General features: G+C 30.8%; 1 protein-coding gene and 2 long non-coding RNA genes across 5 annotated transcripts; all 3 read left to right on the forward strand.

The window, feature by feature from the left end:
* The first annotated feature begins 1,068 nt into the window (after positions 1–1,068).
* LOC141450627 (uncharacterized) lies at positions 1,069–3,743 on the forward strand. The gene is made up of 4 exons (XR_012456199.1): positions 1,069–1,671; positions 1,772–2,076; positions 3,087–3,245; positions 3,640–3,743. It is a non-coding gene; the product is annotated as an uncharacterized lncRNA (long non-coding RNA).
* Positions 3,744–6,429: 2,686 nt separating this feature from the next.
* LOC141450557 (longitudinals lacking protein, isoforms A/B/D/L-like) lies at positions 6,430–13,809 on the forward strand. 3 transcript variants are annotated; one of them, XM_074121202.1, is made up of 4 exons: positions 6,430–6,699; positions 7,373–7,573; positions 9,130–9,955; positions 10,847–13,809. In XM_074121202.1, exons 3-4 carry the CDS (start codon positions 9,946–9,948, stop codon positions 11,230–11,232), a joined length of 396 nt encoding a protein of 131 aa, XP_073977303.1. In that variant the 5' UTR covers positions 6,430–6,699; positions 7,373–7,573; positions 9,130–9,945; the 3' UTR covers positions 11,233–13,809. The 3 variants fall into 3 exon arrangements, 1 of the variants encoding a protein (XP_073977303.1); XR_012456174.1 differs by lacking the exons at positions 9,130–9,955; positions 10,847–13,809 and adding an exon at positions 8,040–8,418; XR_012456175.1 differs by lacking the exons at positions 9,130–9,955; positions 10,847–13,809 and adding an exon at positions 8,071–8,418.
* Positions 13,810–13,823: 14 nt separating this feature from the next.
* LOC141450632 (uncharacterized) lies at positions 13,824–14,473 on the forward strand. The gene is made up of 3 exons (XR_012456201.1): positions 13,824–13,899; positions 13,986–14,173; positions 14,319–14,473. It is a non-coding gene; the product is annotated as an uncharacterized lncRNA (long non-coding RNA).
* The last annotated feature ends 1,178 nt before the right edge of the window (positions 14,474–15,651 follow it).

Raw genomic sequence — 15,651 nt, forward strand, 5'->3', positions numbered from 1 at the left:
CTCCTTGGACCTGAAGGAGCATCGGGGCATCCTCACTTCTTGGAAAGCCTAGATACTTTTCAAGTTAGGAGGGGAATATACCCTAATCTGCTACCTACGAATCTTCTTGGGGTACCATGTTTAAGAAAGACCTATGGAGAGGGTAGCTGACTCCAGGGAGTAATTATCGCTTATTGCCGGGTCTCAGTTCTCCTTCTTGAACTTCGTTAGAGAATCTAGGATACCTGTGATGATCGTTTCATCACCACGGCTACGGCAGGCTCTCAATTTAAAAAGTCGCAGTGTCGAAATACCCGTGGGGAGGAAGGTGTAAGCAGGTATTAATATATAATTATATTTGTTATTTTTAATTACATTAATGTTGTTTGTATCTTTTCAGAGGTGATTAATCAGCTAATATCTATTTTATTTTTCTCCTTTTCTTTCAGACATCCAAAGTGGTTTCTTATTAAAAAAACATAATTGTGAACAATGTGGCAAATCTTATAAACATGCACAAAGTTTGCATAAACACAAGAAATATGAATGCGGTCAGAAGCGACAATTTTGCTGTACTATTTGTGATTATAAAGCCAATCAAAAAGTTAACCTTAAATCACATTATTTCAATAGACATGTGCAAACTGCAAAAAAACTTTTTTGACGATAGAATTGGCTAATTAATGTTAAATGCTGGGATATTATATTTTTCCTCCTTAAAATTTCATTTTAATCGTTTGTATAACTTATAAGTGTTTAAAATAACAATAAAAATATAATCATGACAAATAAAATTTAGTTGCCAGGCAAATAGTTTATGTATTCCAATTTATTTGTGCTGTGATTATTTTAATTTTTTTTATTTATTTTCTGGCATTGGCTTTTCACCATACAGCCAACTTCAAAGCCTCATTCCTTCCCAGGGGATATTTGATCTTAACTATGTAACTTCCTATCTATAAGTATATTTGTTAATCAAATCTTCAACAGGTTTCAGGGGATAGACATTATTAGAAAATACAATATATGTAAATTGATCATCTACAGTTATTCATTGTTCTTATTTTTTTAATTTTTTGATTTTTCAGATAATGAAGAATCTGCTCCGAAAAAATATCGATGCGATGGATGTAATAAATCGTATAAGACTAAACAAAGTCTAACGAAACATAAAAAATATGATTGTGGCAAACCAGGAAAATTTTGCTGCACTATTTGCGATTATAAAGCCAATCAAAAAGTTAACCTTAAATCACATTATTTCAATAGACATATGAAAACTGCTAAAAATATTTTTGACGATAGAATTGGTTAATTAATGCTGGTATATTATACTAGCACCCCTTAAAATTTCATTTTAATTGTTTGTATAACTTATAAGTATTTAAAATAACAATAAAAATATAATTATGACAAATAAAATTTAGTTGCCAGGCAAATAGTTTGTGTATTCGAATTTATTTGTGATGTGATTATTTTAATTATGTATTTAGTTTCTCTTTACTTATTTAGACTCAATCTTTTTTATAAATTTATTCTTATAAAATAAAAAATTAATGTTTGCATAGAAATAGTTTGTTGAAGCTGCTTCTACGAATTTAAATTGTATTCATTTCGTTTCACTCTATATTATATTATTTTGTTGGGTGCTACTCGAGTTTTAGTGGGATTAAAACAAGAAAAAAAAAACAGGTATTTACAAAAATTAATGTCATAACTCATTATGTCTAAAAATATATGTAAATTGATCATCTACAGTTATTCATTGTTCTTATTTTTTTTGATTTTTCAGGTAACGAAGAATCTGCTCTGAAAAAACATCGATGCGATGGATGTAATAAATCGTATAAGTTTAAACAAAGTCTAACGAATCATAAAAAATATGAATGTGGCAAACCAGGACAATTTCCTTGTACTATTTGTGATTATAGGGCTAAACAGAAAATACATCTTAAATCTCATTATTTTAATAAACATTCAGATGCTTCTAAACAGTGGTTTGTTTGATGATGGTTTTAATCTTTTTTTTTTTTTTCGATGTTTAAAAAGTGATCTCGTCTGTGAGGAGTGATGATTGTTGAAGTAAAAATTGAAAATGTAAGCAACTCAATTGATTATGTATTATTTTTTTTACAACATTAGGTAAATGTAATTTTTTTTTTTAAATTATCAATGATTACTCGTAATATTATTGTAACAATAATTAGGCTTAGAGCCTTCTTTAAAACGGCGGTAAATCTTTAGAATAGCTCCCCGGAGGCGTGGCCTAATTCGAAGTGATTCTGATTCGCTGTTACTATAGAACCCGCCATATTCAAATATAAATATAAAACTATTTCTTTATTTTATATTTACACTTAAATCTAGCGGGTTATATGGTAACAGCGAATCAGAATCCCTTCGAATTATTTATTTATTTCTTAATGGGGGGCTTCGCCCCCCACACCCCCTGATTTTTTCTTACCCCCCTCCTAACCTACCTAATCACCCTCAATTTTTTAATTTGTGTCACAAGATTCATTACAATAATTACACAGAACAACACAAAAGAAACTTACCATATTCTGTGGAGTCCTTTTCTTGAGGAGGGTATACTTGTCGAACTCCCTCCAGAAAATCGAACAAAATTTTATAACATTCATTACTCCATCCTCACTCACACTACAATCATGCTTTAATTTAAAAAAAAAAAACTGCAAATTTAATACGCTCATACTCATAAAGTTACAAAAAAAAGGCACCTCAGGTCACATACAGAGCACTCGCGGGAACTATTAATACATTAAACAGGAAGCAGTTGCTATGCAGTAAGTGTACTGCGCATGCGCGCGAAACATAAGCGTTACGAAATTCGCACAATCCGAAACAGTTCATTGGCGGGAAGTAGTTTAAATTTTCACCGGTAGGTGCGCTGTACTTCCCACCCCCTAAAAATAAACAGGCCACACCTCCGGGGCGCTATTCTATAGATTAGCCAAAACGGCTTTACCTTGCGTATTTAAGGTTTGGTAATGGGCTTGAGAAAGCTATTTAATCTATTGATCGTTTAGCTTAACTGAATCGATTTTAATTGATATTTTTTTTTATAACTTCTTAATGTTTTCTAGATTTTTATTGGTAAAACTATAGGTGATTTTGACCAATTTTTTTTAAAAACCTGTATCATATAAGAAATAGAAAATGTGCCCGATGGCATTTACTTCCAAGTTGGGTTAGAAGAAAAGGAAGTAAGAAGAAAAAATGAAATCTAAAGAAGATTGACACAGGTCATTTTTTTCTTAACATTACAAAATAAACATTTTCAAAGTTCCAAGATTTGGAAAGTTAAAAAGAAAAAAAAAAAAAGAAATGCCCAAATGCAGAGCTAGGCTTCTTTTACAGCTTCCTCCAAATAAATTCTGTAAAAACAATATTTTACCTTGTAATCATAGATTAAATTAACTTTTACTGCTGTTTGTAAAAGGTTGAAATCGAGTACTAATTAAAAATTTTCAATTCACAAATTGTAGAAACTTTAATATTGTAAATATCGTTGGTGTTTCATTCAACTAATTAAAGGGTAGTATTGTTTGATATTATTTCATTGATTTATCTAACTTTAGATTATATAAATAACATTATTCTGTAAAATATATACTAATTATTTCCTTATGTTTTCAGGTAGTCTTCTCGCATTAAAAGATTACCAATGCGAATTCTGTAATAAAACTTACAAGCAGAAAAGGAATTTGCAAAAACATTTAAAATATGAATGCGGCCAACAAGGACAATTTACCTGTTCTGCTTGTGATTATAGAGCTAAACAGAAAGTACATCTTAAAACACATTATTATAACAGACATTATAAAAAGAAAACTGCCAACAATTGAATTTAATTGGGAAACTTCTTCAATTATCCACTAGCTGAATATTGTGAAACTATGCTTTCTTCAGTTCATAGTTTTTTCTTTTTAAAAAAAAACTACTCTTCTTAAATTTTATTATTTTCTTTCATTTTGAAATTATTATTAAGAAGTAACAATTTAGATTTTAGAAATCAGAACTTCTTGAATTAATTTTTTATAGTATCATGTATTACTATTTTACTACTTTATTACATTTACTACTAATGTATGTACTAAATAAATTTTCATTTACTACTAAAGCGTTAATTATGTATGATCTAACCATCAAGCTGTAGTGTATTTTCCACGTTAGTCGTATCGCAATATCTACAAAAAAAATACTTTTGAAGTGGTAGGAAATGTTGAAGCTAATTAAGACTTTTCACGTCAAATTATTTTAAATTAAAAATTATTATTAGGATATTTCTCTACGAAAACAAATCATTTAATGATAAATTTAAATTAATAATATTGGTTTTTGAAAGTGGCATTGGCATCCCTTGGTAACTACTTCTTTTTCATGTCTCTTTAGATATAATATATTCGGACTTTCAGTTGTGTTGTCACCTCATAGACGAAGCTAAGTACGAGGGTCGTTTGAAAAGTCCGTGCAAAAATAAAAACTACTTAATTTTTGGGGGGTAAACCTTTTTTATTTTTCAACATAGTCTCCTTTTAGGCTTATACACTTCGTCCAACGCTGCTCTAGTTTGTTGATCCCTTCCGAATAATAGGATTTGTCCAAGTCTGAAAAATAGCCATTCGTTTCTGCAATCACCTCCTTGTTTGAATAAAATCTTTTTCCCGCCAGCCATTTCTTCATATTGGGGAACAAATAGTAGTCCGAGGGAGCCAAGTCTGGAGAATAGGGGGGGATGTGAAACGAGTTGGAACCCTATTTCCATTAATTTTGCGACCACAACTGCTGAGGTGTGAGCTGGTGCGTTGTGCGTGATGGAAAAGGACTTTTTTGTGGGCCAATCGTGGACGTTTTTCTTGCAGCTCGGTTTTCAAACGGTCCAATAACGATGAATAATATGCACCTGTAATAGTTTTACCCTTTTCCACTTAGTCGATGAGGATTATTCCTTGCGAATCCCAAAAGACAGTCGCCATAATCTTTCCGGCCGAAGGAACGGTCTTCGCCTTTTTTGGCGCAGATTCCCCCTTGTTAACCCGTTGTTTAGATTGTTCTTTGGTCTCAGGAGTGTAGTGATGTATCCATGTTTCATCCACAGTGACGAAACGACGCTTAAAGTCCTGCGGATTCTTCTGGAACAGCTGCAAACCGTCCTTGCAACACTTCACACGATTTCCTTTTTGGTCAAGCGTGAGCAATCGCGGCACCCATCTTGCTGATAGCTTTGTCATGTCCAAATGTTGATGCAAAATATTATGTACCCGTTCATTCGAGATGCTCACAGCACTAGCAATCTCACGCACCTTCACTCTTCTGTCATCCATCACCATATCATGGATTTTATCAATGATTTCTGGAGTAGTAACCTCAACAGGGCGTCCAGAACGTTCAGCGTCCCATGTGCCCATATGGCCACTCCGAAAATTTTGAAACCACTTATAAACTGTTCTAATCGAAGGTGCAGAGTCACCATAATGTTTATCAAGCTTCTCTTTTAGTCTCCTGAGGCGTTTTGCCTTCCATAAAGTAGTGTTTAATCAACACACGAAATTCTTTTTCGTCCATTTTTTGAAAATCACTCGACTTCCTCGATTCAAACGAATGCCAAACACAAAGAAATAGACCGATCTGGCTGAAACTTGGTGTGTGTTCTTCCAAGAGATGTTACTAACTAAACATAACCTCGATACGCGCCAGTGGTGCTATCTCTCTGACTTTGCACGGACTTTTCAAACGACCCTCGTAGAATCTACTTCGGCCAATCGTCAAAGGAGCACACGGTCGAAATATTGGTAAAAGTCAATATTAATTGGTTATTATTATGTTTTAAATTTATTGTTTCGTCATAAATTATAGTGTGTTCAATTTTATTAGCATGAATTATATTCATCGTATTTAGCTGAATAGCTGGTTCAGAATATGGCTAGCTATGGGTCAGAGATTTATCATAGAATTTAGATGTTTGTAAAGTAATTCCATTTTTATGTATAAGTTAGTTTATAAATGATGTCGAGCTGTGGACAGGCAAAGACCAAGGTTTAATCATTAAACTATTTCTGCAGGTCCTATATTTATTGTGTGCAGATCAAGTGCTGCTCAAGGCGGCGACAGTCGGCGGCAAGAAGATGTGGCTAGTCCACTTTACCCACAACACATATTTTATATTATGTATCTTGCTGCAATAATTTTTTTGTTTTTTTTTTTTTCGACAAAATTATAAAGGCTATAAAATGACGAGAGGTCGAAGAAATATTTGCCCTGAACGCCATTCGCCATAACTAAGCCAATGATGTACCTACGAAATGTTAGCTGATATTTTTAATTCCATGAATTCTTCGCTTTTAGATTGTACTCAATGAAGAGATATTCTTTAAATTCTTTTCAGTTTATTGATCTCACACCCACTAATATTGAATATATTTTCAGGCGGCCAACTTAATTTAAAAAAATACCAATGTGAATTATGCAAAAAAACTTATATGCGAAAACAGAGTCTACATAATCATAAAAAATATGAATGTGGCTTAGAACCACAGTTCTGGTGTCCATATTGTTCACATAAAGCTAAATATAAAGGAAATCTGAAATCGCATATTTTTGTGAAACATACACAAAATTGAAATGTTTTTTGCTTTGCATTATATTATTTTGTAAAAAAAAAAAAAATAATGTATTTAAATCAAAATAATGAACACTGTAAGCTATTATAAATTGAGAGAATTTTTAAATTTATGATAAATAAATATTATTTTGTCTTTAAATTCCTATATTTTTGGAGGACATGTTTTGTTCTGAATGGAAAGTAAATATTTAATAAGAACGAATTTTTGAATGTATTTGGCGTGTAAGGTTTGATACAATTTCTTGATAATATTGCTAAAACATCCCTACCGTTAGAATGATCTGAAAAGTTAGTTCTTAAATGAAGAAGTAATCATAAGTGTGGATTAATTGTATCAACTGTTCTTATTGATTAACTTGGATGAAAAACTTGATGGAAAAAATGGAAACGGTACCCATTTAATTAAACTAAGGCATTTTTCTCTTCAGTATAAGTTATGTTTGTGATGATAAGATTGTTAAACGGTGACATTTTCTTTAATATTGCTCCCCATCTCACAGGAGTTTGTAGATCATAAAAAAAGAAAGATGCGCGCTCGTTCTTGCACATCTTCTGGACCTAAAAAGATGCAATCCTATCGCGATCCCAACGGATGCCCTAAACTCAAAAAGGCTCACTTATACTCCACACTTGAATAGAAATCTATAATTAAATCAATAAAAACCGCTCATTACAAAAAATTCATAACAACAACAACAACAAAAAACATTTTGTAATAACTAATATAAATGTATTTACTTTTTCCAGCGGAACGACCTTACGTTTGCAACGTTTGTTTACGTTCATACGTTCACAAGAGGAGTTTGCGTAAACATCAAAAGTATGAATGCTTTATGGAGCCACAATTTAAGTGTCCAAATTGTCCATTTAGAACCAGACAAAGGTGTTATCTGAAAGTACATGCTCTGAAACATTTGACAGTCATTCATTAGATATCCAAAAAATAAAGTAATGTTATATAATTTTTTTATAAAAATAATTTTATTATTATTTTTGTATTTTCGGTTATTGATTATTTGGTCCAGAAAATTACTTCCCACTCTTTTTTTTTTTAAATAATTTACTTTTTTTGTACAACGTTATTTAGATTTATTAATTTTTGATTTCCGTACTGTCCGTTGTAGTACAATTTTTTGTTTTTTGTTTTAAGAGGTCTTAATTGGACTTTAATAATACCCATTTTTTTTTTTTAATTTTCAGAAATTCTTTGTTTTCAATGCACTTCAGTGGTTGCATGCACGTTTTAGCCTAAATTTGATTAGATTGTTTTAAAAACAACTTGTATAACTTTATTGTTTGTTTCGTCAATATATACATATTGTATATATATTTATCTATTCCCTGCCCTTTAAATACTTCATTGTTGTTAATTCTTCTTTAAAAAAATAGTTTATTTTTCATTTTATCTTTTCAGTCACACCATTAATGGTTCTTGCTTAATTTAGGAAAGAAATATAGTTGTGCCAATTGCTACAAGTGTTATGCTTACAAGACAAGTCTACAAAAGCCTCAGAAATATGAATGCGGAAAGGATAGACGATTTCAATGCTCACATTGGCTCTTGTTGGTCTAAACAAAAAGTTCCATTAAAGATTCGTGTATTTAATAAACATATTTTTAAAAAGAGAAAAACAATTTAATAATGTTTATGAACAATAAGATTTGGGCAATGTTTCATTTTTGTTTTGTGTAAAACTTTTTTTTAAAAAAAGAATTTGTATCATTATCAACGACAGTCCACTATGTAAAATGGTTTTCGATTTGTTGAAATTGAATATAATGAATGGAATACATTTATATTTTCATTTATTTGCTGTTCACAATCACAATGTCTTCATGACTGGATCAGCTGAAAGGGTAGAAGCTGCCCAATGGTAACTCTCTTCCTGGTGAGTGCTGGAAAATTGATTTTAACTCCACGTATTTATAGTAAATCTTGAACAGTGAAACAATTATTTCATCCAAAGAGACTGTTTTGCTCGCTAGATAATATTTCTTGCGTTAAGCTTATCTGACATGATAGGATAAGCTTACTGTATCACTTGTGATTATGAATTAAATTGTAATAGGTCACATGATTCTCGGGAGTCTTTGGGACTCTTAAAGTATGATTCTTTTAATGAGATTAGTTTTCTGTTCTGCGAAGAAAGTAATACGTTTTGTATGTAGATTTGCCTACTGCGCACGGCTGTGTTCTTTGCTGATAATAATAGGTTTTGAAAAACAACAGTGGTTTTGTTTTTTTGAAATGTCAGAGAAAGGTTGGGGAGGGTACTTTATCAGTTATTCTTCTCCCTCTCTCTTCAAACAAGCTCTTAGTGAAGGGCATCAAATCTACCGGAAACACTCAACAATAAAGATTTATTCAAAGTACTAATCATTGCGGGAAAAAGCTTCTTGTAAGTAAAATCTAGTTTTAAACTTTAAATACAACCAATTTTTGTTTGTTTTTGTTTTTTGTTTTTGGATTACTCTTTTATCTAATTTAGAGATTGTTTCCACAGATATGAACGTGCTAAGCACCCTTCTAAAGAAGAGACACAGTTGTCCAACTTGTGGTAAATCGTTCAAATATAAAGCCGGATTGTATCAGCATAGAAAACATGATTGTGGAAAAGACTACCATTTTTACTGCCCATATTGTGCATATAGATGTCGTCGAAGTGGTGACCTAAAACGGCATATTTGCATCAAACATCTTTATCCTTATAATAAAGGGAACTTTTAAAAAAAAATATATTTACAATATTTTTGTTGGTTATATTTTGTTATTGTTTTTATTGTGGTTATTTAATGGAATAAAAATGTACTTTGCGTACTTTAATTAATTATTTGTTTTACTTATGCTCTTTGAAAGAGTCTCAAGTGACAATAAACTAAAAAATTTCTAAAATTAAATATATGAAGCACAAAACATCGTAAACGTAAAAAAGTAGCTAATTTCTTCCATATATATATATAAACACATTTGAGCGAAACAGTGCTAAGGCGAATTTTAGGCTCTTAAAAGACATTAAGAGGTCTGAAACAACAAATGACGCGTTCGAAAAAGTTAAATAATACATGTTCGAGTGATCGCCGAAACTTAAGAAGACTAGGGAGCTCCTGAACGTGGGTGGGTTATTTATTGGTTCGCTAAGACCGATAAGGGAACTAATAGACGGACCAAAGGGCTTCTACTGCAGGTGTAAAAAACTGAAGATTCTTGCTTAAAAAAAAAAAAGAAATACATGAAATAAAATGTCTACAAGAAAGAAAATGTTAGCATTTGTTGAGGAATCAAAAGGAAGCTAAACTACTGGTCGTGTTTTGGCGTGGTTATGGTTAATGGTAAGTTTTTATTTTAAAATATTTTATTCTTTCCATTTTAGGTTGTTATTTGTTTTTATTTAATTATATTATTATTATTTGGGTGCATCTTCAGCCAAGGTTAACAGCGCTTTTGTGTTCTTATTATTTTTGTTTAAACTATTTTAATATAGATATGAATAATTGGCTATTTGTGCTTTAGCTCAAGCTGCAGATTTTTTCATGGTTACAATAGTTCAAAATGACCCCAAATTTTGTTTTTTGGACATTTATCAAGAATTTGGAAGAATATTTGCAAACATTCTTTAATTGAATGTGCTGGCTAAATATTTAGTTTCAATTGCTGTTGAATATTAAAAAAACACTAATAAAACCCATTATTAGCGCAACAAAAAAAGAAGAAGCAGTTTGTATATAAAGTTGAGCATTCTGCCAAAAAATATATATATATTTACTAAAAGCATTTTCATGGAATTCCTAAAAAGAAAGTAAGAAATTTTTAACAATTTATTTATTTGTCTTGTATTATAAATTTAGCTGGGGGAAATCATAAATTGGACAAAAGAGTTTGAATTTAAAATGTTAATCCAACTATAAAGAAACTTAAGTATCTGATCACCTCATTTTCTTTAGTTAGTAAAAAAATAACTGAAATTATTCGGCATGGAAATGGAAATCCCGTTGATGTTTAAGAAAATTCTAGTTTTCCATTTTCAAAACATAAGTTAGTTATTAGAAGGGTTTGTGAAATATTAGTAATAAATGTGTAATTAAATGCAATAATTCTAATAAAACTATATTTTTACACAGCCATATTTGCTGCTTTTAAACACCTTACAAAACCAAAAATGTTAATGTCCTTTAGTGGACAAATTATATCTAAAGTCATTTAATTTTTGTTGTTGTTTTTAGACTTGCTAGACCGGGAAGGTGACTGGCGTGTTAGAGAGCTTCAGGAAAGAATTGATATCTCCAGCAATATGAACCGTATTCGTCAATTAGTAAGCCTGCCAAGTACTACAAGCCTACGAGCCAGTAGTATACCTCCAGCCAAGGATGGTCAAACAAAATTTTCATGTACAGCATGTGGCAAAGTGTATCAACATCGTCAAAGTTTATACAATCATGTATCATATCAATGTGGCAGAGAACCACAATTCGCCTGTCCATATTGTCAATACAGGTCAAGGCATAAAGTGAATTTAAAACGGCATATTGCAACCATACATATGGTAGGTTTTCGTGAACAGTTAGGTGATTTGATCAATTCTCAGGCAACAGCGATGCCGAAAAAATAAATTGTAATTAATTGGAAATTTAGAATTTAAATATTTAACAAAAAAAAAATATAAAAAAATTGCTTTTTTGTCAATGATTTTAATTTATGGATTCTAATTTTTGACACATTACCATTGTAGCGCCACTAGTGAATCAAAACAATAAACGCATTGCTCTGTTATAATTTTTTTTAAGTCATTCTTGTTTTTGTTATAAATATTGTTATAAAAAATATGCTTTATTCCTATCATGGCATGCTCGTTTTCTGTCATTCTGATCATTTTGAAATTCTCATTTACCTTCTGTGATTCCATCAGATAGTGTGGTGACAAAAGATTTATGAGAGTGTAAGTCAAATTTTGCAACCTGCTCTTGATCTTTTTATCCTGATGATTTAATCTTTGAAGATAGATGTGTAGTTTGAATAACAGAAACAAGGTGGGACGGTTAAAATAATTAATAAAAATATAGAATAATGATGAACATATTGAATAATAGAATCACTTTATGACTCCGTTAAACATTAATTTTATGTATATAATATGTATCCTGTTTTAGTTTTATTTTCTCTTTGTAGGCCACGAATTGACTCATATTTTTGAGGGCGAAGAAAAGAAACCCTTTATCGTTCAAAAATTAAAAAAAAAGATTATTTATTGTTCCTACCATAAAGTCAGTAAGTTTTTATCGAGATTCATGCAACTTTTAATATCAACTGTGTCTACCTTACTGGTGCCAGTTTGAATCCCTTCTCCAGTCCGAGATATCCTAGAAATCCAGGAAGATCTATGTCCTCCTTCAGCACTTGGCTGGTAACTTCCCAGTGTCTGAAATTTTCTTTGCATAGTGGCAATCTTAGTAATTTGGGAATGGTATTGAAGTTTTCCCGTATTCTTGATCCCAGTTTCTTCAAGTATCCTCTGAATCGTCGATACGAAAAAAAAAGCTGTCAGCTAGGGAAATTTAGTAAGGCCGAAGTATGCATCAGATCTTTTCCGATTACAATTGCGCGGAAGATCTCTCTTTTTTCGTTTCTTTGCAGACCTCCTTCTCAGCTGTGGGTAGGAGGAGCCTCCGTATTAATTATTTTTCTCTTATTTTTGCAAACCATAGGATAGTTGATAAAAAAAGAAGTAATATCGTTTTTTAAAAAAAATCATTGTTTAATTACTCGCGATTAATTTGTTGTTCAAATTTTTATTAAATTGATGTATTTTATTATTTGTTAAATTTGAGTTGTTTCTAATTTTGGATTATGTAAAATAAAAGCTTGAAGAATCACCAATTGAGAAACTTGTAAAACTTAACGATGAAATTAAATCAACTTGAAACCTTTTTTCATTATTTAATTATACAGAAAAAACATATTAGTGACATAATCACTTAAAAAACTAAGTTGTTTTTTTCTTTAAAATTTGATTTCATCTTAAAAGTGTCATTTAACTTTACTTTCTCAACAATGTGAGTATTTATAGTCCAATAATTGTTAATTGCTAAATTCTGTTTATATGTACATAAAACTTTTAACAGTTAAAATATAAAGCATTTAGTTAAGTATTTGTACAAAATTTTGAATTTAAACGATGTTTTAAATATTAGATATTTGTACATTTTAATTTCCAAAAATTATTATACAGTCTATTTTCGATTTTTATTTACGTACAGGGTAAAGAATTCGCTAGGAAATAGCGATGTTTTATGAATGATGTAAAATTGTGGGTTACCAATTTCAATGGTTGGGAATTACTCAAGTTGTTAGTTGCAAGTTCAGTAACCATGAAACCTAGGTCGTTTAAAATAACTTTCTTTCTTGATGGAGCTTTATTCAAATGGGTTTTATAATAGTGATATTAGTGTGCGCGACTATTTTTAATGCAGCTGGCGGAAAACTTAAGTTTATGTCAACAACGCTACAATCTTGATGTTTTTTTTTTCAGGTGCCATACCGAAGTAGTGTTGTATGCCCTAGCTTTTAGAGGTAGTGCTTTTCAAAAAAATACTCGTATATCGGAAATTAAGCGGTGAAATCACCTTCAAAATTTCTGCTTGAAAAGGCTATTTGCGTAACCCAAGAAATGCAATTCGTTTTAGCGAGTAACCGCCAACCAATGCGAATGCAAAAACTTTTTCACTTCCACTTTTAATTTTATATTAATTACAATAAAACATCATGCCTCCCTGACAGTTCCAATTTATGTTTGTCAGGGAGGAAGCTTGACAAATTTATTCCGAAATAGATATTTGGAGTGATATTAATATTTAAAAAAGAAATTCGTCAGCCAAAAATACTATTTTCTTTGAATTTATAGGCCACTGGAATAAATTTTGCAATCGTTTGATATCTTCAAAATTGAGTTTCCAACGAAAATGTCTTATGTTGAGCTGTCCTGAAAATGAAAAATTTACAAAATGAGATGCGGGTTTTCCAAAAAATTGTTCTAGAAAAAAATTGCTCTCCATGATTTAAAGGTGAAAAGTTGTTTTTGTGCACCCATATACATGAACAAGCAAGATTAATTGAAAACTTTTTATGGACTGGGAAATCGGTTACATATAGATAAAAGAGTTCACGAGAAATGGATATTTAAATCAAATTTTTTTTTAGTTTCATAAATGCTGAAAACATTACTGCTTAGCACACACCTTTAGCTCAATATAATTAAAAGTAATTAAGAGAAATTTAACCTGTAAGTATTTAATTCCATATTTATTTCCATTATAGATTCTATAGATATATTTAAGTAATCTAATTGAATCAATTTTATGCCGACAGGAAACAACATGCTAATGTCAAGTGAAAAATTCGTTTGCAATCAATGCTTCAGATCGTACGTTCATATACAAAGTTTATACAAACATAAGAAATTCGAATGTGGCAAAGAACCGCAATTTCATTGTCCGGATTGTCCATACAAAGCTAAACAGAAGATAACATTAAAGGCACATATTGCAGCTAAACATGTCAGACTTGTTTCTTGTTTTTTTTTGTTTTTATTATTATTAATTACATATAAAATAGTATATAATTATTTTATGCATATATTATTCTTCCATCAAATTCATTGTTTTCTTAAGTCTAGGTTATAAACAAAATTTTCTATTTCAGGCTCCACACTACTTCCACCTACAAGGAAAATAGTTTTTCAAAATTTCTATTCTCGAATTAAGCTCACATTTCTGTCTATTGAAAGCTTCAATGTCTATGTGATCAATATGTGTATTCATTTAAGTTCAAATAAAATAAAATCATTTGTGTTCGTTTTTAAAGCTTTTTTTTACCAATCACTTCTTTATCCAGGGTTGCAGTTAGTAATGATAATGAGTAATCTTTATGCTGATCCAATAGTACTTTATAAAGAAGTCTAATTCAACAAGCTCCAAGTAATTTGTGAAATAAAGGAACTGCCGCTCTATGTGATTCCTGAAAATCTTTAAGAAGTCCAGGGGCTTTCTGAGGATCTTGAAAGAAGAATTAGTTTTATAAAAAGTTCCTCAGAGAGTTTTGGAATCTCTATGATGCTCAATGGTGATTGTGGTAAGATGGTTTAAATCATGTCTAATTTTAGTGAAGACATCTAAATTCTTTGTACTTTCTTGAATGCATTCATTTCGAATCTTTGTGTTCTCTTATGGCTGACAAGTCCTTCCACAATATAGCAACGCTTTTTTGCAAATTCTTCCTTACAAATTAAATATCCTCCTTATCGTCGCGGATGTTCATTTGCGTGTTATTTATGAAAATCTATATGTAAGGCCACAGCTTGACATTAAGTCCTGCTTAGACATTAAGCCCGTACTGTAGGATCACATCTAGTTAAATCTGACCACTCTTGGATTGCAAAATGACTACCTTATGTATATAGCCTGAGAATTAATTGCTGCCAAACAATAAATAATGTAAAAAAAAAATTTTTTTTTAATGATTAATTATAACATTTTTGTGCACACAGGAAACAGCATCGACTCTACATCATTAAAATTTGTTTGCGATCGTTGTTTGAGAAACTATGGCCACAAACAGAGTTTGATCAGACATCAAAGATTTGAATGTGGTATAAGTCCTAAATTCAGCTGTCCAAAATGTACATATAAAGCAAAACAGAAGGTTTCCCTCATAAAGCACATGGCATTTAAACATGTTAATGTTGAATTTCAATAAATTGTTTTCTTTATTACAGGTGTATATTTCTCTATTATTAATTTATATTCCAAACTTTATTGATTTATTTTTTTTTTTAATTTAACGTTTTTGGAGGGGATTACACTTTGCTCAACGAAGTACATTATACTCCCAAAAAATTGACTCAAGTAAATTTATTTCTCAAGGAAGTTGTATATTTTTGATAATAAAATTATTACTTGCTTTAGTACTTCATTCTAACATCTCTTCAGTTCCGTTTCAAAATTAAGGGTATGGTTCATTAAGTCATAGTTTCTTT

This window comes from Rhodnius prolixus, unplaced genomic scaffold (genome assembly GCF_049639745.1).
Source record: "Rhodnius prolixus isolate KJV_2025 unplaced genomic scaffold, Rpr scaffold_1, whole genome shotgun sequence".
In the NCBI taxonomy this organism is placed as follows: Eukaryota; Metazoa; Arthropoda; class Insecta; order Hemiptera; family Reduviidae; genus Rhodnius; species Rhodnius prolixus.